The sequence below is a fragment of the Cnephaeus nilssonii genome (assembly GCF_951640355.1).
Source record: "Cnephaeus nilssonii genome assembly, chromosome: 6".
Taxonomy (NCBI): Eukaryota; Metazoa; Chordata; class Mammalia; order Chiroptera; family Vespertilionidae; genus Cnephaeus; species Cnephaeus nilssonii.
In genome coordinates, this window is record NC_137077.1 from 2,987,652 (window position 1) to 3,015,219 (window position 27,568).

Below are 27,568 nucleotides of genomic sequence, written 5' to 3' on the forward strand. Positions count from 1 at the left end.
CTTATATGTGGCCTGACCGGGATCGAACCCGCAACCTTGACGAATGGGGAGGACGCTCTAACCAACTGAGCTGCCCGGTCATGGCTGAGCATGCCATTTATGGATTGCTACATGCAGAATTCAACTTGTCATATTATCCTTATAACCAAGTCTACCAGGTAGGCGCTAGGGCCGTCCCGATTTTGCAGATACGGAAGCTGAGCAGCAGAGGGGTACGAGCGAGCGGACTGGCCTCAGAGCCACAATCATCCCGCCGCTCTGCCTCACGCACACCCCCTTCTCCGCCGCATTTCTGGGCCCTGAAGGCTCAGAGGATTGGGGGGCGGGGGGCGGGGGGAGGCTAAGCGGCAGGCTCCTCCCAAGCTCTCAGCCCAGGGCTCGGAGACCCGCCGGGAAAGTCCGATCCCGGAAGCCGTTGTAGCGTCTTCGGTTGCCAGGGCGCCGCCCCGGAAGTAGTGGGCGGCTCGACCCGCTGGGCGGCGGGCGGCGGCGTCCTCCTGCCAGCACGGGAGCGGGGCTGGAGGCGGGGCCTGGGCGCGGTGCGGCCTCCCTGCCCCGCGCTCCTCGGCGCTGTCCCGCGCTCCGCGCCCACAGGTGAGGCCCCGCGCGGGCTGCCGCTCCCGGGACCGAGGGTGAGGCTGTGCGTGGCTGGTGAGTGCGCATGCGCGAGCGAGGACGGGCGCCCGGTCCGCTCCGCCGTGGGGGTGATGCCCGGCTGATGCCGGCCGGGCCGCGCCCTCCAGGGAGAATGCTCCCACGGCGGTGCCCCTCCCTCCTCGGTGGCTCGCCCGGTGCCGCTCGGTCCTTGGAACTGCATTCTTCTGTGGCTGCTCCGCAGATTTCGCTGGTCCCGGGCTTTAGCTGCTGCAGTCTGTGGTTTCCGTCTTGCTGGGCGCAGTGCACCTGTGGCGAGGGCTCTGCGCAGCGGGCCGGAGCCTGGGGGTCCCCGCTCTGCGCACCTCTCTCTGGGGTCCGGACCTCGGCACCTCCCCTCCCGGTTTCCCCATCAGTGAGAGGGGGTGTGGGCAGAGGGAGTCGTTCACCTCACAGAGTAGCTGGGGCTTTCCAGGGGATCCATCCTAGACGGAAAAGTATCCTGTGGTTGTGAGCCGTTTAGGGTTTGCCAAGCGGTTCTTTGTTCGGGAAACACTTACTGAGCACGTTTCAGCGCGAGGCTGTGGGAGCGCCAGCCAGCGGCCCCGCTCTGCGCTCAGAATCCCAGGCCCCGTCAACAGTTTCGGGGCGCATGGCCCTGCCTCCCGGGCGGGCAGGCGGTGGACGGTGGCAACACAGCTGCCATCGGAGTCATTTACGTTATTATTTATTATCTTCTTTAAGGATGGCGCTTTTGGCCCTTGCCAGGGTGGCTCAGTGGGTCAGAGTGTCCTCCCGTGCACCCAAAGGTCGCTAATTAGATTCCTGGTCGGGGCACATGTCCAGGTGGGGAGTGGGGGGGATAGGGGTGGAGGGGGGTGTTGATCCTGGGTCAGGGTTCCTACAGGAGGCAACCAATCCATGTGTGTGTCTCTCTCCCCCTTCCTCTTTCTCTAAAATCAACAAAACATTTTAAAAATAATAAGTAAAGATGGCGCTTTTTCCTTGTCGAAGAAGGCCAGCTGGACACGAATCCAGATGCCCTAGAGTCCTGGCCCCGCTGGGACTTGACTGACAGCCAGTGACAGTCCGGGGGAGTGGGATGAGGGCCGGGCTCCGGTTTCAGAAGGCTGGACCAGAAGAGGGAGGCCAGGCGGCCCTGCTTGCTGTCTCTCCTGAAAGGCTGTCCTGGCTTTTGCCTCATGAGAGCCGTCGAAACTCCAGGATGAGAAAGGCCTCTTGGCAAAGTCCTGTCCTCCTGGGCTTGTAGGCGCGGATGATCCCCGAGATGTTCTCTCACTCCGCGGACACCAGCCCACCTCTCGGCCCCTGCTTCATGCTGGCAAAGCTGCGGCACGTCGTGGGTGATGCACAAGTCTCCCCTGCAGGGCCAGGCCCTGCCCAGTTCACGGCTCGGCACAGGCAGCTCTTACCTGACGGTGTGTGCCGGGAATTCACGTCTTCATTTTGGTTAATTCATTGAATAGTGACTGAGTGTGTGCTTTTACTAGACACTTTTCTGGGGGGCTGGGAGTTCAGCAAGAGATAAAAGTGGAACCACATCCCTGCTGAAGACAGGAACCAAATACATGAACTAGACCTGTTCCCTTTTTTTAAAAAAAAATATATTTTTATTGATTTCAGAGAGGAAGGGAGAGGGGGAGAGAGAGAGAAACATCAATGATGAGAGAGAATCCTTGATCGGCTGCCTCCTGCACACCCTCTACTGGGGATTGTACTGGGGATTGAGCTTGCAACTTGGGCATATGCCCTTGACCAGAATCGAACCTGGGACCCTTTAGTCCACAGGCTAATGCTCTATCCACTGAGCCAAACCGGCTAGGGCTAGACCCGTTCCCTTCAAACAAGGGACTCCAGCATGCCTAAGAATCTCCTGAGAGCTTAGGACACATTGCTGGGTCCCATTCCCAAAAGTCTGACCCAGGGCATCATGGGGTGGTGGGGCGTCAAGAATTTGCATTTCTAACAAGCTGCGGTTGACACCCAGCCTGCAGGTCCCTGAGCTGAGCTTTGAGTTGGCACCGCAGTAAACAACCGGCGATAGGAGTGCTACGGAGCCGCCCTCTGTGCACCTGTTAACCCAGGACGCTCTCCGCCGGGCCCTCGGCGTGGCCACAGTTCCCTACGTTCAGACAGTCAGGGTGCCCCTTGGTCCTGTGCTGTGTACCTCTCACCTGCGTGTTCATGTTATTTTAGTCCAGAACCCCGGGGAGAGCCCGTGAAAGTGATGAGAAGCTGGACGTCCGTGTTGGCTCCGTAAGAACCGATGGTAAGTCCAGCCCAGGTGTCCTCCTTGAGTGACCGCTGGTCACGATAGCGGGACCAGGGGCCGGAGCAGGGGGCCGGGAAGACATCCCCACCTTCTCGGAGGTCCATTTCCTGCTCGCTGCAGCACGGCACGCGCCTTGGCGATTTCCTTGCTGCCCTCACTTGTGCGGTGGCCGGCAGGGTGGTTGTGGTGTGGGTGCTGCCTGGGGCGGGGGGGGGGGGGGAAGGGGAGCGATTCTCACCTGAAACCCTGTTGCAATTGCAGTTGGACATTGATTGATGGCTAATTGCTGCCTTTATTTCCTACTCACCCAGGATTTCTCAGTTTTGGCAACAGTTGACATTTGAGCTGGATAGTTGGTTGTGGGGGGCCATCCTGTACGTTGTGGGGTGTCGGGCAGCATCCCCGGCCTCTCACCAGATGCCAGAAGCATTCCCCCCCCCCCCCCAGTTGTGACAAACAAAATGCCTCTAGACATTGCCCGGTGTCCCCGGGGACTGCAGGGCCCCTGGCTGGGCTGCAGCTGGGGGGACTGAACTTGGGGGCGTCTCAGGTCCGGGATGTCCGGGGTTCCTCCGGGCGACGGGGGCTTGCCGTTTCGCAGCCCTGAGGCGTCGCTCTCTCGCAGGATTATGGCAGGAAAAGTGAAGTGGGTCACCGACATCGAGAAGTCGGTGCTGATCAATAACTTTGAAAAGAGAGGATGGGTCCAGGTGACGGAGAGCGAGGACTGGAACTTTTACTGGTGAGTATGGAGCAGGGCCGCTGGCTGGCCGAGCCCGTCGGTCAGCCACGGACTCCGGGCCAGGTCGCAGCCGGCGAGGAGGCGAAGCTGTCTGTGCCGTCCCGGGCCTCCTCACCAGGCGCCTCCGGGCCCACAGTCCTGCTTACCAGGCAGCAGAGTGGGGTCCCCACTGCGGGGATTTGGGTGAAAACCAGGGCCCTCCCCCCTCTGGGTAGTTTTTCACAGCCAGCGCCTTACTGCCCAGCGCCCAGGGGTGGGGGTGGGGGTCACAGGAGGGCCCTGTGGGAGCCGTCCCGTACTTCCATTCGTCCTGTACTTCCATTCGCTTCCCTCTCGGATGGCGAGAGGGCGCTATTGGCCTAGGTTACAACCCCCTCCTCCACCACCACCACCACCACCGCCCCCCCCCCCCCCCCGCCCGCCCCAAGGTGAGTTAGTCTCAGGATGTGGTATGGCCTCCTGGACGGTGCTCCGCCCAACCCGGAGCCTGGGAGTTGTCCTGGACTCTCCCCTCCTCCGCCTCCCTCGGGCTGAGGTCCCGTCCCCCTCGGTCCAGGCCTGCCCCCGCCCTCAGCGGTGACAGAGCTCTCTGCTCGGACAGCCCCCTCTGGCAGGGTTACATTGAGTCGGCCTGGCCTCTGTCACCCGACCCTCTGCAGACCTGGGTCCAGAGCCCCGTGAGTCCCTGAGGTGGGGGGGCTCACCGGGGTCTCTGGGGGCTTTTCTCCCTGCACATCCCCCTCCTCAGGACCCACTCTCCCTGCCGCTGCCTTGAGAGATGTTACCGCCTCTTAGCCACTTCCCTTCTCCTCGTTCCTCCACCCCATGCAGCGGGCGGCACGTTGTCCCCTGTCATTCTTGCTTCCACACCTGTGTTCGCGCTGTGCTCTCTGCCCCCTCTCAGGTGTGGCTCAGGTGGTTGAGCATCGTCCCGCGCACCGAAGGGTTGCCGGTTCAGTTCCCGGTCAGGGCACATACCCAGGTTGCGGGCTCGATCCCCATGAGGGCCTTGTAGGAGGCAGCCGGTCAGTATTCCTCATATCAATGTTTCTCTCTCTCTCCCTACCCCCTTCCTCTCTCTCTAAAATCAATTTTAAAGAAAAGAGAGAGAGACGTGAGAGGGAGAACAACTGATCAGAAGGCCCGGCCCTTATTTGCACGAGCTGTGAAAATATGTCGGACGATTAGGGAAGTTGGGACCCTGGTTTGTTGAGTTTGGTGATATTCGGGAATTACTGCCGCTTTTCCCGGTTGTGGTAACAGTGTAACAGGACATCGTGTAACAGAAAAGGAGTCCAAGCTGCTTGAGGCTCCGGCAGGAGCATTTTGTTTTGTGTGTTTTTTGTAAATACATATTTTTATTGATTTTAGAGAGGAAGGGAGGAGAGAGAGAAAGAAACATCAACGATGAGAGAGAATCATTGATTGGCTGCCTCCTGCACACCCCCTACTGGGGTTTGAGCCCGCAACCCAGGCATGTGCCCTTGACTGGAATCGAACCTGGGACCCTTCAGTCCACAGGCAGATGCTCTATCCACTGAGCCAAACGAGCTAGGGCTGTGGGAGCATTTTGGATGAAATGATATGATGTCTGGGAATTGCTGCAGAACAAGCCAGTGCTGTCAACTATAATTAGAAAATAAATTAAGGAAACAACAGCAGGCAAGTGTGTGGGGAGTGGGTGGGGCGCAGACGAAACAAGGCTGGTGACAGCCGTGGGCTGGGTCATGGGATTCTGTTACACGTTTCTCTCTCTACTTTCATAGACGGTTGACTGTTACCATAATAAAAAGTAAAAAAAAATCTCCTTATTCTAATGATCTTGGGTGCTCCAGACCCCCTCTTAGGTGGTGCCCTGGGGTGGGGGCGGGGACCACACAGCGAGAGGCCACCAGCTGCCTTTTTGTGACTCTGGTTCCCTTGTGGGTGCCGGCCCTCCCGTCCTTCCTGCTCTTTCCCTGCCTGTGGCTGGTGAGGGCACAGAGGGTGGAAGGACCCTGGCCTTCTTCCCTCCCTCCTCCTCTCCCTCCTCCTCTCCCTCCTCCTCCTCCCTCCTAGGGGGCAGCCCGGGTGAGTGCTGACTTGGCCTTGAATAACCCCTGGGGTTTGGGTTTAAGGGCTCCCTGTCCTTCCTGACTTTGGGTGCAAATATTGTGTAAATGACTTTCCTGACTACAGAGTTGATTATTGTTATCAATAATCAATGTTATCATTAATTGGTAAACATTTATGAAGCACCTACTGTGTGCCAGAGAATGAAACGGTTCAGGGTATAGTCTACTGCCTCAAACAGTTCATGCCATAGCCATCTTTCCTGTGCCGCCGTGGGCCGTGGGCCGTGGGCCGTGGGCCGTGGCCTGGCTCCGGTGCTGCGGGTGGGGCGGGTGAGGGCTCCGGGGGAGTTCCCGGGCTTGAATGAGACCCCCGCGTGGACAAACGTGAGCTCCTGTCCTGCACGTCCCCTGTGCTCCCCTCCTAGGATGAGCGTGCAAACCATCCGGAACGTCTTCAGCGTGGAAACTGGCTACCGGCTCTCGGACGACCAGATAGTCAACCACTTTCCGAACCACTACGAGCTGACCCGGAAGGACCTGATGGTGAAGAACATTAAGAGATACCGGAAGGAGCTGGAGAAGGAGGGGAGCCCCCTGGCAGAGAAGGACGAGAATGGGAAATACCTCTACCTGGGTGTGTGCCCTTCCCACGGCCTCAGGTTTACGTGTAAATAGTGGGTTTTTTTCTCTTCAGCTGCACAAGGCATCGAGGTGGCCCTGCTGGCTTTGACGGGGGAATGTGTTGGTGCAGGTTGCGCTGGGCGCCTCTTTGGATCCAGATTCTCTGGGGGTCGGGGGTGGGGGTATGTGTGCTCAGTTTCGGAATCTGAGTGAGGCCTGGGGAGTGTGCTTTGTGTGAGGGAGAGAATGTCCGCGGTGCTCAGCACGCGTGACCACTTCCTGAGCTACAAATGCCGCGTCCAGCGACACCCAGGGAGAGCACACACCCCTGTCCTGTCTGGTGGTAAAGCTGGACTGTTGGATAGTTTCAGAATCCCTTCACACACCTGGGCACCATCATGTAGGTGACCTCTCTGGGCCTCAGTTTCCTCATCTGATAAATGGGATCGCCGTGAGTCCCTAGCTCACGATGCTGTGGTGAACACTAGTAGATGGTACAGACGTGTAACGCACTTGCACACAGGTGTAGCGGCGAGTTGTGACTGTGCAGGCCCTGAGCCGCAGAAGGCCTCGGTCTCCCAGGTGCCGGGTTGGGCGGGGGGGTGGGGGGGGGTGGGACACAGGCCCCGGGAAAGGCCGTGGCCGTGTTGTCTGTTGGCGGCCGCTGCGGGGCTGGCTCACCGGGTCCCCTCCGCTTTCCCTTTCAGACTTCGTCCCGGTCACCTACATGCTGCCCGCCGACTACAACCTGTTCGTGGAGGAGTTCCGGAAGAGCCCGTCCAGCACGTGGATCATGAAGCCGTGCGGCAAGGCCCAGGGCAAGGGCATCTTCCTCATCAACAAGCTCTCGCAGATCAAAAAGTGGTCCCGGGACAGCAAGACGTCCTCGTGAGTGGGGCAGTTTCCCGCCGTCCGTCCGTCCGTCTGTCGGCCACGGGCTGGCTGTTGCGGGAGGGCATCCTTTGTCCCGGGGCGTCATTCATCGTAGACTCTCCCCCAAGGGTTCCCAGCAGCTGCCCTGGGCCCGGGCCCGGGGCTCCTCACGGACAGCGCCTCCCCGTTTTCTCGCTGAAGGAGAGGCGGGAGCTGGTTACCTGCCGGCTGAGTGCGCCTTTGGTCTCGCCGTCTAATTCCGGCCTTCTCCGCACGGTTAGGTTTGTGTCCCAGTCCACGAAGGAAGCCTACGTGATCTCCCTCTACATCAGCAACCCGCTACTGATCGGCGGGAGGAAGTTCGACCTGCGCCTGTACGTCCTCGTGTCTACCTACCGCCCGCTGCGCTGCTACATGTAAGGCCCGGCCCACGCCCATCCTCCAGGTGGGGCGGTGAGTGTGCGCTCCTTGGCGGCGTGGTGAGGGTTGGTGAGGCGCCCGGTGCCCAGCGCCCGGCGAGGGGGAGCGTCGAGTGCAGTGATGAACCTTGGTGCCCACGCGAGGCTGGCAGATAAAAAGCAGCTCTTCACCCTCACGGGCGCGCTCGGGGAGAAGCCAGGGCAGGCCCCGCGTTGTATCGTTCTGTTTACGTGAAGTGCCCAGAGCAGGCGGATCTTTAGACGGAACGTAGACGGGTGTTTGCCCAGCACTGGGCATGGGAGCGGCTGCCAGGGGTCACGGGGTGTCCGTGTGGGGTGATGCGAATGTTGTGAAGTGGATTGCGGCGATGGTCGCACAGCTCTGGATCTGCCAGAACCCTGGACTCGAACTCTTTAGGGGAGTGAGGTAGATGGACATGTGAATTACATGTCGATAAAGCTGTTACAAAAAACGAAGCATTAAAACAACACACTGCTTTTTTTTTTGGTTTTTTTAATATATTTTATTGATTTTTTACAGAGAGGAAGGGAGAGGGATAGAGAGTTAGAAACATCGATGAGAGAGAAACATCGATCAGCTGCCTCCTGCACACCCCCTACTGGGGATGTGCCCACAACCAAGATACAAGGAAGGTGACTGGGATCGAACCTGGGGCCATTGAGTCCGCAGGCCAACGCTCTATCCACTGAGCCAAACCGGCCAGAGCTAACACAGTGCTTTTAAATGTTCAAAACAAGACCCACAGCTCTGTGTCGAGAATTCCGTGTTGCGTTTTTGTGCTTCTCCTCCGAGCATTGACTGATCCGCACCCCACGCAGGTACAAGCTCGGGTTCTGCCGCTTCTGCACGGTCAAGTACACGCCCAGCACCAGCGAGCTGGACAACATGTTTGTCCACCTCACCAACGTCGCCATCCAGAAGCACGGGGTGAGTGCCGCTTTCCCTCAAGCCGAAGGAAGCGGAGTGATTCTGTGGGTTTCTTTTTATATATATATATAATATATTTTTATTAATTTCAGAGAGGAAGGGAGAGGGAGAGAGAGAGAGACACATCAATGATGAGAGAGAATCATTCATCGGCTGCCTCCCGCACGCCCCCCACTGGGGATCCAGCCCGCAACCCGGGCACGTGCCCTTGACCGGAATCAAACCCAGGACCCTTCAGTCCGCAGGCCGATGCTCTGTCCACTGGGCCAAACCAGCGAGGGCTGTGGGTTTCTTTCTTTCCCTGTTTCTGCAGGAGAGGGAGGGGTGGGTATGGGGGCCCTAGCAAGATGCCCTGGCATCGACCACGCGTGGGAGCCCCGAGTTTCTGGTGTGGCTGTCCTGCCGTCAGCCTGCGGTGGGGGAGGGGACACGGGGACGCAGGAGGCCAGTGCCAGCCTTGCCTCTCGAGTTCTGTGACCTCAGGCAGGTGAGTTGGACCCTCAGCCTCGGTTTCTCCAGTTGTAAAGGAGATGATGTTACCTTAGAGCAAGCACGTCAAACTCAAAGGCTAACACGGGCCAAATAAACAAGGTTTAAGTTGACATGGTCCGCAAAAAACACACAAGCTTCAATGTTCATAGAAACGTAGGTTTATTTCGGAAAGTATAGTATAAAATAGAACAAGAGCAGTGAGGAAATTCATGTTTTCTTACATACTGTTACATTGGCTGCTGCGAAAATATTCGTTGTGGGCGGCATGCGGCCCGCCAGCAGCGAGTTTGACATGCTTGCCTTAGAGGGTGGTTGGGAGAATCACGTGAGAGCACTCACGCTCAGCTGTTCATTTGTTCAACAAATACACGCTGCGCACCATCTGGGCTGGTCCCAGGCTCAGTGCTGGGCAGTCCCTACCTTGGTTCCTCCTCATGGGGCTGAGGGCCTGTCGACGGGGGGGGAGACAGTCATCAGATGGCGTCACCGCGAGGCGTGTAGCCACGGCCTGAGATGTGTGCTCTGAGGGGAGCGCGTGGGATGGCGGGGTTCCCGTGTCCCTGTGGTCAGAGAGGCTCCCGTGCGGGGGATTGTGCAGAGGCCTGAAGTATGCGCAGGGGCGGCCCGGGGGAGGTGGGAAAAGAGCCTTCGAGCAGAGGGTACGGCATGTGCCAAGGCCCTGTGGCAGGAAGGAGCATTGTAGGAGTGGAAAGGAGGTCGGCGTGGCTGGAGCCCCCAAAGCGTGGGTGGCGGAGTGAGAGGTACCTTAAGGGGGTGATGGGGGGCCTGGGTGGCTTCCACAGCATGCAGCACAAGGTATAAATGATTAATTGTAAGGACGTTCCTGAGTTGAGTATTTCAAAAGCGTGGTCCCTGGGCAGATCCGCCTGGAGGAGGCAGGGCGGGCACCCGGTCCCCCCCCCCAGCAGTGCCTGAGGCTCCGCCCCTTTCCCGTGGCCAGGAGGACTACAACCACATCCACGGGGGCAAGTGGACAGTGAGCAACCTGCGGCTGTACCTGGAGAGCACCCGCGGCAAGGAGGTGACCGGCAAGCTGTTCGACGAGATCCACTGGGTCATCGTGCAGTCGCTGAAGGCCGTGGCCGTGAGCAGGGCCGGGAGGAGCCGGGGAGTGGAGGGGAAGGCCCGCCCCGCGGGTGCTTGGGAGCTGGTGATGCTTGTGCTTTGCTACAAATACCTGTTTTTAGGGTCTCACCTCCTACTTACCTGCTGGAGGCGGAGGCAGGTCCGGGAAGGGGCACTTCCGCTGGGGCTGCCCACGTGCGCCCGGAGCGGCCTCTGCCGTGGCCGTGGGCCTGGTGAGCGCCCTTGTGTCATCAGCTCTCCTGGCCGTTGAGTCCAGAAGGGATGTTGTGGCAGAAGCTGAGGTTCTGGAGGGGACTTCCAGCAGCCTCCTTGCTTTTAGGCGTTTGCTTTGCTCTTTCATCGATACTTAGGGCTGAAGGGAGCCTACCGCTTTCTTTTCTTTCTTTTCTTTTCTTTTTTTCCAGAGAGGAAGGGAGAGGGAGGGAGAGATAGAAACACCCATGATGAGAGAATCATTGATCGGCTGCCTCCGGCACGCCCCCCACAGTAGGGATTGAGCCCGCAACCCGGGCATGTGCCCTTGACCGGGAATCGAACCCTGACCTCCTGGTTCATAGGTCGACGCTCACCCTGGTCTCTCTCTGCAGCCGGTGATGAACAACGACAAGCACTGCTTCGAGTGCTACGGCTACGACATCATCATCGACGACAGGCTGAAGCCCTGGCTGATCGAGGTAACTGCGGAGGGAGGGAGCCTGCTCCTCCCCTCCCCCGCCCACTGGCCACCCGCTGCCCGCCTCCGGCTCCGCTGACCCAGCCTAACGGCCCAGGCCAGCGGCAGGGCTAGGGCGTCTGAGGAGGTTTTTTTGTTTGTTTGTTATTTTATTGATTTTTTACAGAGAGGAAAGGAGAGGGATAGAGAGCTAGAAACATCAATGAGAGAGAAACATCGACCAGCTGCCTCCTGCACACCCCCCACCAGGGATGTGTCCACAACCAATGTACATGCCCTTGACCGGAATCGAACCTGGGACCTCTCAGTCCGCAGGCCGACGCTCTATCCACTGAGCCAAACCGGTTTTGGCTCTGAGGAGGTTTTAAGTGTAACGGGGACAGGTGTCCAGGTGTGTCTATTTGCTGATGGTGGGAAATGAGCCCGTCTGGGTCTGCCCCCTCCGGGGGGCCCAGCTCACAGACGGGAGCTCAGTGCCGGCATGGCCCCGCGCTCCATGGACGAGTACTCGCTTGGAGGCCCCGCCCTGCCCGCCTGGGGGCCGTCGCTCCCATGCTGGAAAGGAGCTCGCAGAGCCGGAAGCCCTTGGAAGTGGTGGCATACCGTTCAGAGATGAGGAACCTCACCTGAGGATGTGCTTCTTATTGATTTTAGAGAGGAATGGAGAGAGAGAGAGAGACATGGATCGGTGGCCTCCCATACGCATCCCGACCGGGGGTCAAACCTGCATCCTGGGTATGTGCCCTGACCAGGCATTGCACCCACAGCCGCTGGGTGTGCAGGACCAGGTTCACCGCTGAGCCCCACCAGCAGGGCTGGCTTTCCGTCTCAAACAGAGTGACTGGAGTGGCAGTCCGCTCGCCTGGATGAGTTGGGGCCTCACTGAGAAGATCACGTCTAACACAGCAGCATGCTCACCCCGGCACACTCCTGGTAGTCACGGTCCACGCCGTGCCGGCAGCGGTTCCATGGCACTGGAGGCCCCCCTCCTTCCCACACACATTCGCTGCCCTGCTGGCAGCACAAGCTGGGAGTCACCTGAACAACTTTCATGTCTGCTGCCTCTGCTCCCCAAGGTCATCACGACCGTGCTCCCCAAGGTCATCACGACCGTGCTCCCCAAGGTCATCATGACCTGTGCTCCCCAAGGTCACCACGACCTGTGCTCCCCAAGGTCACCACGACCTGTGCTCCCCAAGGTCATCACGACCTGTGCTCCCCAAGGTCATCACGACCTGTGCTCCCCAAGGTCATCACGACCTGTACTTCCCAAGGTCATCATGACTGTGCTCCCCAAGGTCATCACGACTGTGCTCCCCAAGGTCATCACGACTGTGCTCCCCAAGGTCATCACGACTGTGTTCCCCAAGGTCATCACGACTGTGCTCCCCAAGGTCATCATGACTGTGCTCCCCAAGGTCATAACGACTGTGCCTGACATGAGAGTAAGGAGGTGACTGGGGGCCTGTGGGACGCTCCGTGGATCTTGCGACATTGCTTAGCTCCCCAGAGGCCTGTGGGACTAACCTCCCATCTGTCGGATGGGTTCCTCATTTGGGTCAGAATGTTGCTTTGTGACGTATTCCTCTCTCAGCAAAGCGGGGCCCGTTACCATGGACTTTAACCCCACAGTGCGACTTGTTCACGGTCATTTGGTTCACGACCCAGCAAAGCTCTGGGTGGCTCTTGGCACTGAGGACAGAGCGCAGCTCACAGGTCAGCACTGAGGTGTTCGTGATACCTGTTGACTTAGAAGTCTTATTTGTGTGATGACTGATTTGTAGATCAAAATCCTAATCCTGCCTTCAACTGTTATTTATGTTTCATCTAACAGCTAATCAAAGTAGATAACAGCCCTGGCTGGTGTGCTCAGTGGTTAGAGTGTCACCCCGAACACCAAAGGATCACGGGTCAAGGGCATGCATGCGGGAGGCAGTAGAATGATGTGTGTCTCTCACATTGATTTCCCTCTCTCTCTCTCTCTGTCTCTCTCTGTCCACTCTGTCTCTGAAAAGCAATGGGAAAAATGTCCTTGGGTGTGTATTAGCACAACAACAAAAGAAGTAGATCACAAAACACTTCCTCTAAAGGTGCCCTGAAGCTATTGGATGCTAACAGCATGAGGCACAGCTTGACCTCAGTGCGTGGTAGCCGTGCTTTCTGCTGCACTGTGCGTTTTTACTCCAGCGGAGGAAGGGACGCGAGTGAAGGACATGGTTTCTTTCCTCTCGTAGGTTAACGCGTCTCCGTCTCTCACCTCCAGCACCGCCAACGATCGGATCCTTAAGTATAACCTGATTAACGACACCCTCAACATCGCGGTCCCCAATGGCGAAATTCCGGACTGTAAATGGAACAAGTCCCCGCCGAAGGAGGTTCTTGGCAATTACGAAGTTCTGTGAGTTTGCGAGGGACTGTGCCTTCGTCCTTGGGTGTCTCAGACCGAGGGCCGCCGAGGCTTCGTGGGTTTCCTGGCTCCGTGTGGACTTGGCCTGTGCGGGCAGTCTGCCGTTTACCAGCCATGTTGTGGGACAGGTCACTTTGTAGCAGAGAAGCCGGCCTCGGTGTAATAAATACTAACGCAGCTCTAGCCACACGCCTGGCACTGGGCACCCCGCGCCTGTCTGAAGTGCGTTAGCCATGCCCGCCCCACGGATGCTGTGTGTGAAGTATTCCCAGACCCCTCTCTCCTTCACCCCCTGCCGCCTCATTCCCCTTTCCTTTGGGAAATTCCATCGGGTGGCCCGTGTCACACGTCAGCTGCAGGCGGGCCGCTGCGGCAAGTCAGGAAGGTTGCACTCCTGGGCCCGGTGGCCTCTGGGCTGCCAAGACCCCGGGGAGGGGCGGGCTGCTTCCCTGGGCGGCTGGGACGGGCCACGCTGCAGCCCCGTGGCCGCGGCGCCGGGGCCTGGAGCTCGTGCTTCTCCCTCCCGTGGCAGGTACGACGAGGAGCTGGCGCAGGGCGACGGGGCCGAGCGCGAGCTGAGAAGTCGCTCGGGCCAGTCGCTGGGGCCCAGAGGGATCCGGTCGAGAGACTCGGGGAGATCCATCCTCACGACCTGGAAGTGACCCCGGTAAGGGCGAGACCCCAGCCTGGACCGGCGCTCACCAAACACCTATTTTGAAATTTCCTTTTTCTAGAGCTTTTTTCCTTTCCTGAGCCCTGTAAATACTAGTAAATAAACACGTTTCTTTGGAAGGTTAAGGAGTCTATTCCTAGAAAAAACTCAATTTCTCCTCTGCTCTCACATAAACTTCTGAGCAAGTCTGTTCTCCTGGGTCCTGGTCCTGCAGTTTAATTCCGTTCTGACCCCGTCTGCCTGCAGGTGGCGCCAGGTCACAGCAGCAGGGCCCCGCCCCCACTCTGCACTTCAGATGCCAGTCACACGTGCAGGCTGTCTGTCACCTGTGCTTCTGACCCACGGACTGTACGTCATAGGTTCCCACCCCCTCCGAGGGCTGGGTCAGTTTGTTAGAGCTCCCGGAGCTGAGCTCAGGAAAAGTTGACTTGCTAGAGTACCGGTTGTTATAAAGGAAGCAACTCGGGAACAGCAGGTGGCAGAGAGCGAAGGGCAGGGGATGGAGCGGCGCGGGCGTCCATGCCTCCCCGGGGCACCATGCCCAGGCCCTCCCAGTGCTCGGTCCCAGGGAGCTCTCCGAGGCCCGTTGTTCCGGTTCCATGGTTCGGGGTGTGTATGGAGGCCTCGGTACCTGACTGTCGTTGATACATCACTGGGCATCGGTGATCGAGTCTGCCTCTAGCCCTCCCCTCCTGGGGGTGCAGGGTGGCCCTGAAAGTGCCAACCCCGTGATCACATGGTTGGTTTCCCTGGCAACTAGCCCCACCCCCGTGTGAGGCTATTCTGAGCCCCCACTGGTCATCAATTAGCGCAGACCTTGCCGGTGGAAGGAGCTTGTCCTGGACGACAGAACCCGTCCCACCTCCGTGTGCGGAGCTGTTTCAGGGACCAGGAGCAAAAACACCACGATGGCTCCGTGGCTCCGAGGGAGGAAATGACAGGTTTTAGGGGCCGTGTGCCCGGATCGGGGTGACGAGCAAATATGTTTCTTCTTTTAAGTCACAGTATCAGCGCATTTCACTAGGGCTGAAAGAAGTGACTCAGATGTACAAAACTGGCTCTTTCCACAGACGGTAATGGCTTTGAGGTGTGACTTAGCTTATTACAAAGTGCTCCCGTTTTAAACATTTTGCACTGAATTAAAAACAAAACTGGAACCGGCGTATCTCACAGCCCTGTGCTGCGAGGAAGCTCGGTTTTTAACCTGAAGGCTGTTTGGGTTTCGTTCCCTTTGCCTTTGGCCTCGCGGGCGATAGGCAGCCGTAATTCCCGCGGTAATTTGTCTTTGCAAAGGCCTCTGTCCAGGAGCTCGCGGGAGGCAGCGGGCCCGTCGCCTCGCTCTGCGCGCGGCCTATGTGACGCCAGCGCCTGGGCTTGCTGCAGAGGAGGTAGGCGCCGTGGACAGCCATCCGCGCGACACGCTCTTGATGTGTGTTTCCGCGAAGCCACCGGACACGGTGACTTGCAGGAGAACACGGGAGGAACCCCGGTTGGCCGGACAGAGTGACCGGTGCACCCCAATAACCTGAGACGGCGTGAACCTCAGGGAGAGCCTTCACTGAGTTCGCACTGACCCCGTGGACTGAGCTCATTCACCTTCTTGAAGTTCAACTTCCTGCCTGATTTTTTAAAATACATTTTTATTAATCTCAGAGAGGAAGGGAGAGAGAAAAAAACATCGATGATGAGAAAGAATCGTTGGTTGGTTGCCTCCTGCATGCCCCCAACTGGGGGGTCGAGCCCACAAACTGGGCGTATGCCCTGACCGGGAATCCAACCGTGACCTCCTGGTTCATAGGTCGACGCTCAACCACTGAGCCACACCGGCCAGGCTGACCGCCTGTTTTTTTGTGATGATGTTAGTAATGGGTTTTTATTCTCACATCATTACGCTGAGACCATACTTCAGATAGAGGTCTTTCCCCTACCCATGTGTGAACACATGTCACATTTACATGTCATATCGTGTGCATTATGTACTCACATATTTTTAATGATGCTTCACTGACAGAAAAGGTCCTTTTTTAAAAATAAATTTTTTAGAGAGAGGGAAAGGGAGGGAGAGAAAGATTGATCGCTGCCTCCCACACGCCCCTTACTGGGGATTGAACCCACAACCCGGCACGTGCCCTGACTGGGAATTAAACCAGCGACCTCTTGGTGCACGGGTCAACACTCAACCACTGAGCCACACCAAATCCAAATAAGTCAGAAATTGGGAGGAGTTTGTCTGCTTTATTCACTTTAAGCCTCAGAGTGTCCCAACGCATTGCTCGGATTTGTATGTGCCTTTTTGCGTTCCTTGACGTTGAGGGCTAATGAAGACGGTGTGGCTCTGAGCCTGGTCAGGCCTGGGCTGGGGCTGGCTCTGCCGTTTCCTCGCCAGTCCCTAGGCTGTCGGTGGCTCCGTGGACCTTGGCTTCCTCAGTGGATGAAAAGAGCGTTACGGTTGCCTGGGAAGTCATGGGGGCCACTGCCTGCCCCGCCCGGCCCGTCACCGCTCTGCGTCTTCTCACCAGGAGGGGGCGTCGTCCCCGCGGCTGAGGCCTCCACCCTCGGCTTCCGCTCGCAGCTTGTCCACCCGCCAGTCTGACAACCCACGCTCCTGGCTAGGCTGTGTCACTTTTCCTCCTGGCTGTCCCCGGGAAGGGCTGGGGCCCTGGGGGACGCGGGCCTTGGTCTGAGCGTGGAGAGCAGGGAGGCCTCTGTTTGCTGAGGACCAGGTTGCTAGGTGCGAACAAGTGTCTGCTAAACAGATTTGTGTCACGTGCTGACGGTCACATTAGTGATGTCATGTTCGGGGCAGATGCTTCCTGCCGCACCTGCACAGCACGCCGGGGGGGGGGGAAGTGTGCGGGGCGGAGCTGGCCTGGGGGTGGGCTGTAAGCGGACACGGCCTCGGCTTGGGCTCGTCCAGGGTGAGGGTTTCCATTTCCTCGTCAGCTCTCCTGACTTGCTCTCCTTCTTTTCTTTTTTCTTCTTTTCTTTTTAAAAATATTTTATTGATTTTTTTACAGAGAGGAAGGGAGAGGGGGAGAGAGTTAGAAACATGGATGAGAGAGAAACATCGATCAGCTGCCTCTTGCACACCTCCTACTGGGGATGTGCCCACAACCAAGGTACATGCCCTTGACCGGAATCGAACCTGGGACCTTTCAGTCCGCAGGCCGACGCTCTATCCACTGAGCCAAACCAGTTTGGGCATTCTTTTCTTTTTTGAATATGTTTTTATTGATTTTTTTAGAGAGAGAGGAAGGGAGAGGGAGAGATAGAAACATCGATGATAGAGAAACACCGATCGGCTGCCTTCTGCACGTCCCCTACTGGGGATCGAGCCCGCAACCCGGGCATGTGGCCTGACCAGGAATCGAACCAGCGGCCTCCTGGTGCATGGGACAGCGCTCAACCACGGAGCCACGCGGCGGGCACTGGCTTTCGATGAGGGTCGCACCCCGTGGTCATCTTCACAGGGACTCTGGTTTGATTTCGTTGACTTTTCCCTGAGTATTTGCCTGCTTCCCAAATGGGCTGCTCCCCTTGTTCCTAGGTGGGTGCTCCAGCCAGCAAAGAAGGGATCTTCCTAGCTGCCCTCCCTCCCGGCCCCGCCCAGCAGTCCCCACGCCACAGGCCAGGCTCTGCTTCTCTCCCAGCCAGCGGGGGCGGCGCTGCCCCCGAGCTGCCCGCCCTGGGTCTCCCTGCACAGGCCACCCGCCTCGGCTGCAGGGGCCGTGCTCGGCTGCAGGGGCCGTGGCCAGCTCAGCTCCAGGCCCAGCGCCTGCTGCTCCGTGACCAGGTGCCCACAGGTACCCACAGTGTCCTTTAACGTGAGTGGTGCCCATGTGGGATGCCCTCTGGCATTTCGGGACCCTCCCTGGAGGAAGAGGAGCCCTCTCCAATTCTGTTTCTGGTTCTCACTTAGGAAGATGAGGTATTTTTAGGTCTTTTCTGATTGCCCCAGCCCGAGCCATATTGTGTCTCATATGCTTTGAAGTTAAAAATAGCATTTCCTCCTTCCGGGCCTGGGATGCCGCTCTCCATCTCACACAGTTACGTTAGCAGGGACAGGCCCGCGGGCTGCAGAGCCCCCTGCCCGCCACTTGTCCAGTGTTTTTTCTTTTTCAAGTTTAATGTCCGTGATTTTTCTTATATAAAAAGGCTGTAGCGCCCAGCTGGCGTGGCTCAGTGGTTGAGTGTTGACCTATGAACCAGGAGGTCACAGTTCGATTCCTGGTCAGGGCACATGCCCGGGTTGCGGGCTTGATCCCAGTAGGGGCGTGTGCAGGAGGCAGCTGATCAATGATTCTCATCATTGACGTTTTTCTCTCTCTCTCTCTTCCTTTCTCTCTGAAATTAAATATATATATAAATATTTTGAATGCTGCACCGTAGCCCCAGCCGGAGTCCGGGTTCTCTTCCTGGCTCCGCAGGTGGTCTGACAGGAGAGCGGACTCCGGAGCCGAGTGTCTTCCCAGGGGGCAGGGCTGGACGCTGTGGCTGGGCTGGGGCATGGGAGGTGGGCAGCCCCGGGCGGCGCGCAGTAGGCCTCACTGCCCACCAGCAGCAGCAGCCTCGGCGGCAGGGAGCAGGTGCGCCCCTCAGCCACAGCGGGGTCAGGGGGGCTGGCCGGCCCTCCACACCGACACGTTGCGAGCTCGGCCGGGATGGCGGCCTGCGGCGGGGCAGCAGCGTCCATGGAGCACTTGGCCACCACTTGCCCCCAGTGCCTGCCGGGCCTGGTCCTGCAGGGGCATCACCCTCAGCCTCAGCCTTGGGGGCCATCAAGGACCTCAGCCTTCTTGGTGGGGGCAGTGGGTTGAACACCCCCTCCCGCCCCCCAATGCAGTTCTACCAGAAGCTCAGAATGGGACCGTGTTGGAAGCCAGTCTTTGCGGGTGTCGTTAGTCAGTGACTCCAGACGAGCCCCTGTGGATCTCGGGGGCCCGTTCTGTGGGGGCTCAGCCATCAACAACCGACGCGTGGCCGGACCAGCCCTTGCGGCTCTTCCTGTAACTGCAGGACCGCAGGACGCCCTTCGGCAACAACGTGGGGACTCTGAGCAGCGTTTACTACTTACAAGGCCTGGGCAGTCCCTGCGGCCCCCGACCAAGTCCCAAGGACGGGAGCACTTGACCTGGGGTTCCGCTGTCCCCGGGTGGCGGGGGGGGGGGGCCCCTGGGCCCTCACAGGCTCCCTTTTTATTGGGGAGTTTGAAGCATGAGATGGCGGGTAAAGCACCAGGCGAGGAAGCACACGAGTCGCCCCGCGGCCACGCACAGAAATCGCCGCAGCCGCGAGGACAGGCGCCTCCGGGACGGGCCGGCTCTTGGTCAGACCTGGGACTGGGCGCTCGGGCCCGACGGCCATCGGGGAAGTGGCTGCCTCCTGATGGGCGCCCAGGCCGGGCACTGGCGTCCAAACGCGGAGGAGCACCCGCTGTCAGGGTCTGCACAGGAGCCCGACGTGGAACGACTTCTCGGAGAGGAAAGGACGGCGGAGGACAGTCATGGGGCAGGCAGGTCGGACGGGCCGCGCGGGAGCCGCTGCCCGGGCCGAGGAAGCCGCAGGCCGGTGGCTCCGCTGGAGGGAGGCAGGAGGCGTCTCCCTGAAGGACCGGCCCTGAGGCCACCGCGATGTGTCCGGCCTCCAGCACTCGGAAGAAGGCTTTTCTGTGTTCAGCACCCAGTCGAGGGGATTCGTGGCCGCAGCCGCAGGAGAGGAATGGTGGTAAGGAGAGCGAGAGGGGGGCTCACCTCAGCAGGTGCCCCTCCCTGTGGCAGCTGTCACCTGCCCGTTCGCCTCCACCGCCCAGGCCCGGCTCTGCCCAGCCTCAGGGAACGCCCCGTGTGCAGCGTGCTCTGTGGGTGGTCTTGGAGAAGAGTTATTTGTGCCTTTTTATGTATATGTATTTTATTGATTTCAGAGAGAGGACGGGAAAGGGAGAGACATAGAAACTTCAATAATGAGAGAAACTTATCGATCAGCTGCCTCCTGCACGCCCCACACCGGGGATCAAGCCCTCAACCCGGGCCTGTGCCCTGACCGGGAATTGAACTGTGACCTCCTGGTTCATAGGTTCAGGCTCAACCACTGAGCCACACCAGCCAAGTTGTGTCTTCTTTCTCCTATCCCAGACTCCCACTTCTCTTTAAAAAAATTTTTTTTTTATTTTTTGACTTTTTTAGAGAGAAAAACATTGACCTGATGTTCCACCCATTCACGCATTAATTGGTTGATTTTTTTTTTTTTTAAATTTCAGAGAGGAAGGGAGAAGGAGAGAGAGATAGAAACATCAATGATGAGAGAGAATCATGGATCAGCTGCCTCCTGCACGTCCCACACTGAGGATCGAGCCTGCAGCCCGGGCCTGTGCCCTGACCGGGAATCGACCTTCTGGTTCATAGGTTGACACTCAACCACTGAGCCACACCGGCTGGGGATCATTGGTTGATTCTTGTGTGTGCCCTGACCAGGGACCAAACCCCAACGTGGGCCTATTTGGACAACCCTCTAACCCACCGCGCCTCCTGGTGAGGGCCGGGCCCAGCTCTGCGTCCCTGCCCTCTAGTTACTCTCTCACTAAGTGACTGAAGTAGATGCTTTGAGAAAGCCGGCATCTTGGTTTTTTCAGTCATGTGATGGCCGTGCATAAATATAATTGCTGATGTAGGCTGTGGAAGACTCTCTTGCCCGAAGGACGGTCAAAATAGCATAAACGGGCCACTTTAGGTGCCCGTCTTAGTCCCGGACCTCTGGGATGTCACAAACGGGGCAGGAGAACCTTCGGACTCTGCCTAAGGCAACACGGTATCCCAGAGAACTGTCTGCAAAGATGGCAGCAAAGCAGATGCTGTGACTCGCAGGCTGATGCCTGCTGGGCAGGAAATGCCCCCTGCAGCCCCCGGTGACGGAAAGCTTTAGAAGTTGTTCAGAATCAGCATCACTCTCTCAGCTTCCCTGCATCCACCGAAGGGCCTCCTTCTGTGGGGGTCACTGTGCCCTTCCCTTTGCTCCAGACTGGAGAGCTGTTTGGGTGCTGCCTGAGTCGGCGCTTCCTGAACAGCTGTTCCGATTGATCTCACATAAATGCTGGTTGCCTCTCTCTTTGAAAGGCTTTTCTTTATTTTAAAATATATATATATATTATTGATTTTGTACAGAGAGGAAGGGAGAGGGAGAGAGAGGGTTAGAAACATTGATGAGAGAGAAACATTGAACAGCTGCCTCCTTCACACCCCCTACTGGGGATGTGCCCACAACCAAGGTACATGCCCTTGACCGGAATCGAACCCGGGACCCTTCAGTCTGAGGCCCTGCTTAATCGTGGATCACAGGTAAACACGTTTTCCTCTTTAGTCGGTGCTGCAGGCATGCCCATGGTGGGGGCTGGCTGAAGCTGGGCCTGGCATCGGGCATCAGGGACGCCGCCTTTCTTACGGGGGAGGACCAGCAGGCCTAGGCGCTGCTGGGGGCAACCGTGTAGTTTTTAAACTTTTGCAAATTACATTTCCCACAACGCCTTAAGGGCTTACTAATTTAAAAAACAAACAGCTCCCAGCACCTAAATTGAAAGCCCTGGCATGCAGCCCAGTCCTTCATGGGGGGCGGGGGGGAGATGGCTCCTCGAGGTCACACAGGGGTAAAGGGCAGCAGCTGCATTGGGATCTGGTGACCTGGTGCGTGGGACTCCCCACCCGGTCTGTCCAGTGCAGGGTGTGGCCGCCTAGGGAACAGGCAGAGATGGAGGCTGTATCTGCAGGGAAACACCAGGTCACTATGGCAACCGGACTTTGTCCAGAGATTGAAGTGAGAGATTGTAAGACTGTCAAATATTGGCTGTCACTAGCCATAGCTGAGGCTTGGGACGTGGGAAGCGCACAGGGTGACTGCGGGGGGCAGTGGGACCAGGACGGCCTCAGGCGGCAGCAGCCCGGCCCTCTCCCGGCCCCGCTGCATGCTGGGACTGCAGCCGAGGCCTGTGCGTTTGGCTTGTCTCTGCCAGGTGGGGCTTATGACCCTGTGGCACCTGCTCCACACCGCCATTATGGGGAGGGAAAGATAACTGCAAAAGTGCCAAACCAGTATTACAATTTTTGCAATAATTTTTTTTCATTTTAATATATATTTTTTAATTTCAGAGAGGAAGGGCGAGAGAGAGAGACATCAATGATGAGAGAGAATCATCTATCAGCTGCCTCCTCTACAGCCTCCACACTGGGGATCGAGCCCACAACCGGGCATGTGCCCTGACCGGGAATCGAACCGAGACCTCCTGGTTCCTAGGTCCACACTCAACCACTGAGCCACACCGGCCAGGCACAATAACTTGTTTTTAGACCTGGTGCCTGTCCTCAAAGAGATTAGAAACGGTTCCTTGTAAGGACCGGACATAAGCAGCAATGAAAGAGGCAGTATAAACTCAGCGCTGGGGGCGGCGTGGACAGCACGGGGCTCACCCGTCATGGGGGCTGGCGGGTGATCTGGGGAGCTTCCCCGAGTTGTATCTTAAAGAACGAGTGGAAACTGCATGGGAGGCAGGGAGTGGTGGGGGGTCATTTCAGAAAGATGGCTCAGGGCCAGATTAGGAAGGATCTCAGGTGCCAGGCTAAAGAATTTGGGCCAGTTCCACAGGCACTAGGGAGCCATGGAGTGCTTTAGAGGAGTAGAGTGATGAGTGGTGTTCTTAGAGATGTGATGGGGGGTAGTTCAGAGGCTGAACGAGGCGGGCGGAGGCTGGAGGGAAGCATAGCAGTGAAGAGGCGAGGGTGTAAGCTGAGCGGGGGCAGAGGATATGTGGGGTGGGGTGGGGTGTGGCTTTGAGCACCTGAAGAAGTGAAGAAGGAGAGGTCGGAGCCCAGAGCAATTCTCAGTCGCCCAGCAGGGGGCGGGCTATAAAGGCGTTCAAGCCTTGTAAGCAGAAAGAAGTAAACGTGGCCGAGTTGCCTTAACTGAAGTACTTCCCAGAGCTGTTCTTCGGTCCTGTTAGTACCGTGGTCGGCAAACTGCGGCTCGCGAGCCACATGCGGCTCTTTGGCCCCTTGAGTGTGGCTCTTCCACAAAATACCACGGCCTGGGCGAGTCTATTTTGAAGAAGTGGCGTTATAAGAAGTTTAAGTTTAAAAAATTTGGCTCTCAAAAGAAATTTCAATCGTGCTGTTGATATTTGGCTCTGCTGACTAATGAGTTTGCCGACCACTGTGTTAGCACAAGGTTATGAAAGTGTGCTGCTCCGATGGAATGACCCAACAGCGAGAGAGGCACCGGTTTACTTCCGTTCCGGAATCTTGTACTCGTTAAAACGAAATCAGAACTTCACAATAAGATTTAACGGAAATCTGTGGGAAAGCTGACGTACAGGCCAACTCCTCTTCCTACAGGAGAGCCCCCGGCAGGACCCTCCCCCAGCAGGAGGATCCCCTGCTTTTCCATGGAATCTCCCGGAACAAACGGAAGGAGACCTGCTGTTGGAGCAGCGGGCACAGCGAGGAGCAAGGCAGGCAAGTCCTCGCTTCCTGGATCCAGGCTGGAGAGGAGAGAGAAGGAAAGGAGCAGCCCCCGGGAAGGTAAGAACCGCCGTGACCTGGAGGACAGCCCGCCCGCCCCCCCAGGTGGCCCGTAGGGGGGCCGGGAAGGCCTGGGGGAGCTGGCCCAGCTGGGTGGCCGCCCCCAGGGTTGTGTCTAGACTGATGCTCCGATTAAGGAAGCAACATGCTGTGCTGGGGCACAATTCAAGTGTGTGGTTCAGTGGCTTTTTAGCAGATGTACAGAGTTGCACAACCATCACCCCCAGGAAGCTCCCAGGCCCGTTTGCAATGACTTCCCACCCTCCTCGCAGCCCCTGCGGCCACCAGTCTCCTTTCTGTTTCTGCAGGTCTGGCTGTGGGCCATTTCACATAGATGGAACCTACGACACGTGTGGGACTTCTTCGCACGTAGCGTCTTTCACGCAGCGTCGTGGTTGTGAGGCCCACGCTCGCCGCGGCGTGGGTCAGCATCTCGGTAGACAAACCGAGTGCGATCATCCGTCACCACGTTGATGACATGTGAGTGGTTTTCACTTACCGGCCACCGTGAGCGTCGGGTCCGTGCGGATGGGAGCCAGGCCAAGAGCCGTGGTGAGAGTTGAGGAAATTGTATTCCATTCTCTCTCAGCGGGCGGGGACCAGTGTGTGGGTGTCAGCCGAGGGGGGGGGGGGCAGGACTATGCCATGTAGGGTCAGGATGTGGGTGCACCAGGCGGTCAAGCAGAGGCGGGGGGGGGGGGGGGTAAGGCGGGGGGGGGGGTGCACAGGGCCATCACGGGGAAGGTTCTTATCTTGCTTCTGCAGGCGCTGGCCGTCTGCCCCGAGCCGTGGGAAAACGTCCACTTCAGAAAGCAAGTCCGAGCCGCAGAGGCCAGGGCCGTGCATCCTAGCAGCGAGGAGTGCGGCCGAGCGCCGCGTACAGGAGTTTAGGTGGGACAGGTTTCCATTCCTCTGGGTGATGTCCGGGGTGGAACCGCCAGGTCACGGGTAGATACATGTATGCTCAACGTTTACAGAAACCGCCGAGCTATTTTCCAAAGCAGCTGCGCCTGCCTCTGCGTATTTTCCCCGCGTCCTGCTAACCCGCCTGTCCCTCCGGCCACGCTGCTGGGCGTGAGCAGGCCTCAGTGCTTCTTCCTGGAGAAGCCGTCTGAAAGGGGTGCGTCTGCCCGGCCGGCCGGGGTGGCTCAGTGGTTGGGCGTCGACCGATGAACCAGGAGGTCACGGTTCCATTCCCAGTCAGGGCACAGGCCCAGGTTGCGGGCTTGATTCCCAGCGTGGGGCATGCAGGAGGCAGCCGATCCATGATTCTCTCTCATCATTGTTGTTACAATTGTGGACGAAAGGGGCCACATGCTGACCTGACAGCTCAGGGGAGGCCTGCATGGCGGTCTTGCAAACTCAGAGACCTAAGGTAACCACAAAGGATGGTCTGAAATTAAACTTTAACTAAAAGCAGTGATGGTGGGTAGTCACCTCCTAGGCCGGTATCTTCACTGACAAGGTCAACCTTTACCTTAACTGAGCCTGTCTGTCTTTTTGCATCTATGATAACACACCCTGGAAATGTCTGAGTAACTTGTAACTTCCCTTTTTCTGGAGCCCCTGGGGCACAACCTAATGTGCTGGGCCTGGGACAGAGACCACAAATTCCTTCATTATCATGTTAACTGTTCCTGCACCCGCCTAAGTACGTGTCCATCATTTTACTTTTTATCCAATCCCAGAGGTCCTCCCCCTCCCCCCGCTCTGCTTTCTCCCGCCTCTCTAGTCTATCACCAGTGGATTTCCTGTAACCCACCTCGTCCCTTTCCTTTGATTGCAATGTATAAATACAGATGTAGCCCGCCATTCTCCGGAGCATCATCTCAGTTCATTGAGGTTCTGCTTCCTCATATGTCGACAGTTTGGCTCAAATAAACTCACAACAATTCTTGACAGGTTTCAATGTTTTTTTACGTTAACACTATCTCTCCCTCTCCCTCTCTGAAATCAATAAAAATATATTTTAAAGTAATTTTTAAGGGGGTAAATCTTCCACTGCTCCTAGATTGGGACTCTTTTCTAATTCTGGGGGAGAAGGTTCCCTTGGATCCCGAAGCCTATCCTGGTCACGCTTGTCCACACTGGCCCCTCCCTCCTCTTCAACGTGGAAGCCGAGGCCGAGGTCTGACCCTCCAGGGGAACTTGCCCTGGAGCCGGAATAAGCTCAAGCTCCCGCCCCCCCTTCTCTCCCCCCCTCCCCCCCCGCCCCCTCCCTCAGCCCTGGCTTCTGCTGGAGCCTCAGCCTCTGCCTGTGGGGCCTCCCTGCCTCCGGGCCGTGGCCTCCACCTGGAATTCTCTTCCCGTGATCTTTGAGGGGCTGGTTGTTGTTTTCTCTGAACTCCTCTGTTTTCTTCAAGGCATCGCTGCTGCCTTAAACATCTTTGTTAGGCGTCCCTCGCTTTTCTTACTCTCTTCCCCACAAAGCACCGCGGCGCCGCCTGGCACTGGCCCGGCGTGAGGGGCCCTAGAGGGAGGACCGCTGAGTGACTGATGGAACCGGTGGCGTCTGCTGGCTTGTGGCCGTCCCGCCCTCCCCCGTGGGGTCCTGCTGCCTGCCGGGTCTCTGCCCTCCGCCCCGGGCTGCACGGGAAGAACCGGAGGTCAGGTGGCTTCTGTCCCGCTCACCAGGGCCCTGACGGTCAGTGTGTGGGCAGTGTTAGAGCGGCGGGCACTGTGGGCACTGACGGGCAGGGCGAGGCCGGATGGTGGGAAAGCGAGGACAGTCATTCCCAAGAGGAGGAGGCTGAGGGGGACCGGCGGGCCGCTGGAGGACAGGGACGTGTAATGGGGTGTCCCGGGGCAGGACCAGGAGCAGCGGCAGAGGAGACGAGGCGCATGGCGGTTTGGGGGGACTTCGTAGCACTCTCCACTTGCAGAATGGGTCATCGTGGGAGGTAGTGAGCCCCTGTCCCAGGGGTGGGCGGAGGGGAGGTCATGAGGAACCGGTAGCTTGGGGGGCCTTTCCGAAGGTGAGCTTCTAGGAATCCCAGCTTCCGGGGTGACCTAGAGTTTTCACGTGGAGAAGAGAAGAGCCATTTCAGGGCTGCGGGTGGGGGGGGGGGGGGGAAGGGGGGGCGCCAGCTGTGGGGAGAGGCTGGGCCCGGCTCCGCGGTCCTGTGAGACCTTGAGTAGCCCTCTCTCCCTCAGGAGGAGCGCCCCCTGAGGGCGGGACTGGTCCCGTCCACCACGGCGTTCCCAGTGCCCAGAACCGGTCCAGGGTGTAGTAGGTGCTCAATAAACCTGTTGCTGCGAAGCCCAGCGCCGGGATCCGCGTCCCTGGGGGAGCCCCGCCCACTCGCTGGCTGTGGCCCCGGTTGTCTCCTCCACCTCCCGGAGGTGTCCCTGGTCTCCTAAGGGTGCACGTGACCTCAGGTGACGGCCGCCCTCCAGCCAGGGCAGCAGAAGCAGAGGCCAAGCTGGCACACACGGGCCCTCCGGCCCTGGCTGCTCCCCTGTTCTCAGCGGCAATGCTCACCTCTCTCTGCTGCTGGGCCCCCTCCTCCATCCCCACCGTCCCCTGGGCAGCAGCCTGCCCGCCCACAGGGAAGGGCAGCCCAGCTGGTGGGGCCAAAGGTGGGCGAGCTCGGGGCGCGCAGAGCCTGGGCTGGGCGAGGCTGAGTCACGTCCATCACAGCCTCCCGGGTGGGGGTGGGGGTCACGGTGACATGACACTCCCTTCCGGTGGGCAGGGTGCTGTCACGCCTCAAGGCAAACAGAGAGGCTCTGAGAAAGAAAGGGAACGCAGGACAGGAAGAGTGGAAAAGTTCATCCCATCGCCGCCCAGGGAGCCCTTCAGCCGGAAGCACCTGGGCCAAGCCCCCGCCCGCACCCGGCCCACCTGCCGCTTGGCCCGGAGCCGCTGCCCGGTGGTGGTCCCGTTGAAGCTCCAGGCCTCCCCGCTCACAGCCAGCCACGCCCACGTCCCCTCACAGCCCCCCACAGGCCACAGCTCAGCCTGGCGCGTTGGTAGGAGTGTCGTCCCGCACACCAAAAGGGTGAGTCCCAATTCCCGCTCAGGACGCGTATGGGAGGCAGCCAATCAATGTTGCTCTCTCACATGGATGTTTCTCTCTCTCTCTCCCCCTTCCTCTCTCTCTAAAATCAA

At 58.3% G+C, this 27,568-nt stretch overlaps 1 protein-coding gene and 1 long non-coding RNA gene across 12 annotated transcripts; both read left to right on the forward strand.

The window, feature by feature from the left end:
* The first annotated feature begins 461 nt into the window (after positions 1–461).
* Positions 462–14,022, forward strand: TTLL1 (TTL family tubulin polyglutamylase complex subunit L1). 11 transcript variants are annotated; one of them, XR_013813643.1, is made up of 12 exons: positions 462–594; positions 1,865–2,033; positions 2,812–2,884; positions 3,513–3,629; positions 6,109–6,317; positions 7,012–7,192; positions 7,459–7,593; positions 8,437–8,545; positions 9,999–10,142; positions 10,732–10,818; positions 11,654–12,533; positions 13,081–13,217. XR_013813643.1 is itself a non-coding variant. In XM_079774015.1 (11 exons), exons 3-11 carry the CDS (start codon positions 3,517–3,519, stop codon positions 13,884–13,886), a joined length of 1,209 nt encoding a protein of 402 aa, XP_079630141.1. In that variant the 5' UTR covers positions 476–651; positions 2,812–2,884; positions 3,513–3,516; the 3' UTR covers positions 13,887–14,022. The 11 variants fall into 11 exon arrangements, 2 of the variants coding, with proteins under 2 accessions (XP_079630141.1, XP_079630140.1); XR_013813645.1 differs by having other exon boundaries at positions 469–651; XR_013813648.1 differs by lacking the exon at positions 1,865–2,033 and having other exon boundaries at positions 470–651; positions 11,654–11,941; positions 12,017–12,533.
* An 8,986-nt stretch (positions 14,023–23,008) lies between these two features.
* LOC307101925 lies at positions 23,009–25,214 on the forward strand. The gene is made up of 3 exons (XR_013813718.1): positions 23,009–23,457; positions 23,766–23,937; positions 24,223–25,214. It is a non-coding gene; the product is annotated as an uncharacterized lncRNA (long non-coding RNA).
* Positions 25,215–27,568: the final 2,354 nt, after the last annotated feature.

Coding starts and splice junctions, on each gene's coding strand:
- TTLL1 (XM_079774014.1), top strand. CDS start 3,517: ATGGCAGGAAAAGTGAAGTGGGTCACCGACATCGAGAAGTCGGTGCTG. Junction 7,193..7,458: donor CGGGACAGCAAGACGTCCTC/GTGAGTGGGGCA, acceptor CCGCACGGTTAG/GTTTGTGTCCCAGTCCACGA. Junction 10,819..13,051: donor TGAAGCCCTGGCTGATCGAG/GTAACTGCGGAG, acceptor TTCCTCTCGTAG/GTTAACGCGTCTCCGTCTCT.